The sequence below is a fragment of the Gavialis gangeticus genome, unplaced genomic scaffold (assembly GCF_001723915.1).
Source record: "Gavialis gangeticus isolate Ggan-Ray unplaced genomic scaffold, GavGan_comp1, whole genome shotgun sequence".
NCBI classification, from domain to species: domain Eukaryota; kingdom Metazoa; phylum Chordata; order Crocodylia; family Gavialidae; genus Gavialis; species Gavialis gangeticus.
The window spans coordinates 21,885,134-21,889,561 of NW_017729028.1; the positions used below are offsets into that span (position 1 = coordinate 21,885,134).

At 45.1% G+C, this 4,428-nt stretch overlaps 1 protein-coding gene across 1 annotated transcript; it reads left to right on the plus strand.

The window, feature by feature from the left end:
- Position 1: 1 nt before the first annotated feature.
- Positions 2–626, plus strand: LOC109300065 (rho-related GTP-binding protein RhoB; the record flags this gene model as incomplete). The annotated part of the gene is made up of 1 exon (XM_019520671.1): positions 2–626. A coding segment is annotated over one exon (588 nt), but the record flags the coding sequence as incomplete, so codon positions are not given.
- Between the last annotated feature and the right edge of the window lie 3,802 nt (positions 627–4,428).

The window sequence follows — 4,428 nt, forward strand, 5'->3', positions numbered from 1 at the left end:
GGCGGCGATCCGCAAGAAGCTGGTGGTGGTGGGCGACGGGGCGTGCGGCAAGACGTGCCTGCTGATCGTGTTCAGCAAGGACGAGTTCCCCGAGGTGTACGTGCCCACCGTCTTCGAGAACTACGTGGCCGACATCGAGGTGGACGGCAAGCAGGTGGAGCTGGCGCTGTGGGACACGGCGGGCCAGGAAGACTACGACCGCCTGCGCCCGCTCTCCTACCCGGACACCGACGTGATCCTCATGTGCTTCTCGGTGGACAGCCCGGACTCGCTGGAGAACATCCCGGAGAAGTGGGTGCCCGAGGTGAAGCACTTCTGCCCCAACGTGCCCATCATCCTGGTGGCCAACAAGAAGGACCTGCGCAACGACGAGCACGTCCGCAACGAGCTGGCGCGCATGAAGCAGGAGCCCGTGCGCACCGAGGACGGCCGCGCCATGGCCATCCGCATCCAGGCCTACGACTACCTCGAGTGCTCGGCCAAGACCAAGGAGGGCGTGCGCGAGGTCTTCGAGACGGCCACGCGCGCCGCCCTGCAGAAGCGCTACGGCGCGCAGAGCGGCTGCATCAACTGCTGCAAGGTGCTATAGGGGCGGGGCCCCGCGGACGCTGCCCGCCCCCCCCGCCCCCCGGCGCGGGCGCCCAGCGCGGTGCCTGCCCCGTCCTGGGTGGGTGGTGGGGGGGGTTGTTGATAACGTTTCAAATGCGTCTCGAGGGGGTTAATTTAAAGGAGTTTTATTTTCAAAAGAGAATCTTACTTTGCACAAGGCGGGGGTTTCGAGTTGGGGGTTTTTGTTTTTTGGCTGCACTTGTCATCTGCATTGGACACTGTAGCATTGCAAACACTTTTTTTTTTTTGGACTCGGTAACCTCGACTAAACTACAGAGCGAAGAGGAAATAGAACCACTGTAACTTAATTTTTTTTTCTTTTTTGAAAAAAATGAGTGGAAAGGAAACACTGTCTTGCTTGTTTTTTGTTTCCCTTGTCTGATGCACAGAATAATTGTTCCTCTCTTTCTTCTTAATGCTAGAGGGCAGTTTTAAAGTGTTTGGGTTTATTTAAAACTTATTTTCACAGGGTAGCTTGTACACCGATGTGAAAATATTCTGTATTTTTTCTCTGATTCAGAGAACAATCCTGTCTAACTCTCTCTGGTCCCCCCCTCCGCCCTGCCCCACCTTGACAGTGGTACTAAGACTGTTTTGTTTCACTTATGTCTATTGTTGGTTTTCTTTTTCTTTTTTTAATAAAATAAACTGACATGGCAAAAATGATGAGACAGATGATGTTTACATGAAGTTACATAAGCTGTGTATGCAGTTTTTTATGTATTAAAAGAGTCTATGCTGAAATCCCAGTGTGGTTTAATGAAGTCTTCCAAGTTTATCACGTCTTAGAAAATGACTGATTGACGGACCAAGGGTGAGGGCTGAGGCAGGGGCAAAAGACTTCTCTTGCGAGTACAGCAAGGCACTGGTTGCATCTTTTACATCATTTGGGGTAGCAGTCAGTGTGGAAGAGGTGCTTTTTATTAGACCAACTAGATAACTGCAAAAAAAGGTCTTTTATTTGCAAGCTTTTGGGCTCACGTGCCCTTAAGCAAAGGAGAATGCAAAGGTTGTACAATTTTCTCCCAGGTAGAAATTTGGGGTAGCTTTTTCTAGGCTACCACCTGTTTCCAAGAGGGAAAGGAGGGGCCAGTCTCCTGCTGGACTTGCTCAAATATGGCCATTCCACTTTTGGTTTTATTTCCTCAGCAAGTCACCAGAAAGCACAAGCACAAAAAGCCTTTGTCCACGTTTCTGAGGTCAGTGAATCTCTGCCCCTTTCTCCCGGGTCCTAACGTGTTTGGCACAGATCTGTGCCAAGAGCAGGGGCAACCTTATGCTCCTTTTCTTGCCCTCCCCCCTCAAACAGAGGAGGGTGACCGGGACTCATGGGGGAACACCCATGCAGATTTACTTGTGGGAAGCACAAACAATGCTTTCTTCTTGACATGGGAAGTAACCCATGGTAATAAAATGTACTTTTCTGTCTTCTCAACTGCAGGATAAGGTTGGTAACAAGTGCTCTTCTGTAATGGATTCAAACAGCAGCTCTGTAGCAATGAGGTGAGAGGTTAACTATGACTCACTGCTGCATTAACTCTTCCTCTCCTTCAGAGCAGCAGTGCCAGCCCCTCGCTCGCAGCCCCGATGGGTGAGCAGACCCTTGCAGCAGAGACGGGTTGTCACACAGTGAATGACCCGAGTCTCTAGGTGCTGGCTTCAATTGCTTTTGGAGCTGTTTTATTTTAGCTTTTGTTCCTGGGGAGGGATCTTGCTGGGAGAAGATCATAGCTTTACACTCCCGGCAATTGTGCTACTGCTCTGTAATTGGACAGTCTAAAACAGCATGATCAGAGTAGTACTGGGGGGTTCTAGATGATCCCTTAATTAGGCCTCAGCACCCCTCTGTGCCAGGTACTGTACACACAACATAAAAAAGCGGTCCCTGCCTAAAAGAGCCTATGGCTGAAATGACTCAAGGAGCAATGTGTACATCTCCTTTTTGCAAGACCCAGACAAAGCATGGATTTAGTTAATTTCCTATCGGAAAATGCCTTGATGGCAGACAAGGTTCTTCGGGTGAATCTGATATCTTTTGTTAGACCAACTTAATATAAGATACCAGATTCACCCAAAGGACCTTGCCTGCCTATGTCCTTGGACCAACACCGCTACAACCTACACCCTTGACTTGATGGCATTTTTATTCTCTTCCTTCCTTAGCCAGGTGCGTGTGTTTCTGCGGGGCGCAGGCAGGAGTGTTCTGACATTGGACATAAAATATAGCTGCCTCCACCTTCACAGAGTATAATGTTCACATTTCATTCGCTCGGTTCTCTTTGTGATCAACAATACACACAATTTCAGTTTGGTACAAAATAGGCTGCATCCATGTGCCCTAATATAAGGGGCATACCTCATTGTCTTGCTCATAAAACAATTATCACAATGATCCTGGGCTTTCAGCAAAACTGCCAGTCAAGAGATACTACTTTGTACTAAGATTTTGGGCGCAACTTTCCTTTTTTTACTAGTTTTCTACCCTCGCAGATCTCTCTGATTTCAGCACAGTTACCCCTGATCTCTATGGAAATAAGAAAAGAATGCAGCCCTTCACTTACACAGAATAGGAAAGTGGGGTGGATTATAAATTATAATTACCAAAACAAGCAAAGCACATTGCTTCATTCAAAGGCAGCCAGATCATTCTTTCCTTGAAGTCTGTGGGAGTTTTCTCATTATTTTCAGGGGAAGGAGGTTTGGCCCATTTGTTCTACAGATTTAAAATGCAATCAGAAGTTACACAAGACTATTGCATTTAGAGTAATAATAATAAAGAAGCACATGGTACTGAATTGTTGCAAGTTAATCGAATTGCCTTTAATGATCCTTCCTGGCAAATACTGGCACTTTTTATCAAAGCAAAATTTTGGCCAGATTTTTCCAAGTGTGACTAGAGATTTGTAGGTGCCTTGATTTTTATGTAACTATCAGTACGTTTAGGAACCCTATAGAGGTCTGATTATTGGAAGACCAAACCTCTTGAGTTTATATTAGACTTTTGGTTCTCAAGGTGAGAAGTCAATGGGAGGTTTGCATGAACAACAAGCGCAGTTCCAGGCTCCTGTCGACTTTTAAATCCAAAAAATTGTACGGTTTGTGTGTGCCGCAACATAGCAGCACAGAGAAGCTCAGTTATTTTTCCCCCCACCCAAACACAGATACAACAATAATAATTATTAGGATTTCTATAAATATTTCTCAAATTGATGTAGTGCGATTATAAAGTGTTTTCACCAACAAGAGCAGAAAATAGAACTGTCTTTGGTGAGAGGTACGTGTTAGTGAGAGTCTCAAGACAGCTCGGGTAGAAATCAACTTTTTGTTTTTTTAATATGCTCATTTTTATCTAGTGAAGTAAAATGACAGGTTTTTGCCCACTTGGTTGTGGGTATATGTGGGAGGAGAATTTCACCCACAGGCTTTTATTGGCCTTTTTGTTTTTGCAGCACTAACTTATTTTAACTTCTTTTACTTTTTCTGTGCATTGAAAAGTTTGTAAATCATGTTTTTCAGGTGGATAAAGGGTTGAATATGGCCATGCCTTATTCTGAAAGGGAGAGAGAGACCTCCAGGAAATCAACAAAGATTTTCAAAAGCCACTAACTATAATTCAGTCACTGATTTCAGTGCCTGGTCATTGAAGAGAAAATAAAAGATGTAACTTTACAAACAGCTTTTCACATTCTAGTGAAACATTATAAGCACTGCAGAATCAAACACTTTTTAGTGCTCATTCTGTAACAGTATTTACATAAAAAGGGGCTGAATAAATCATCTGTCAGTTAACTAAATTCCATTGACCTAAAGCCAGTGTTT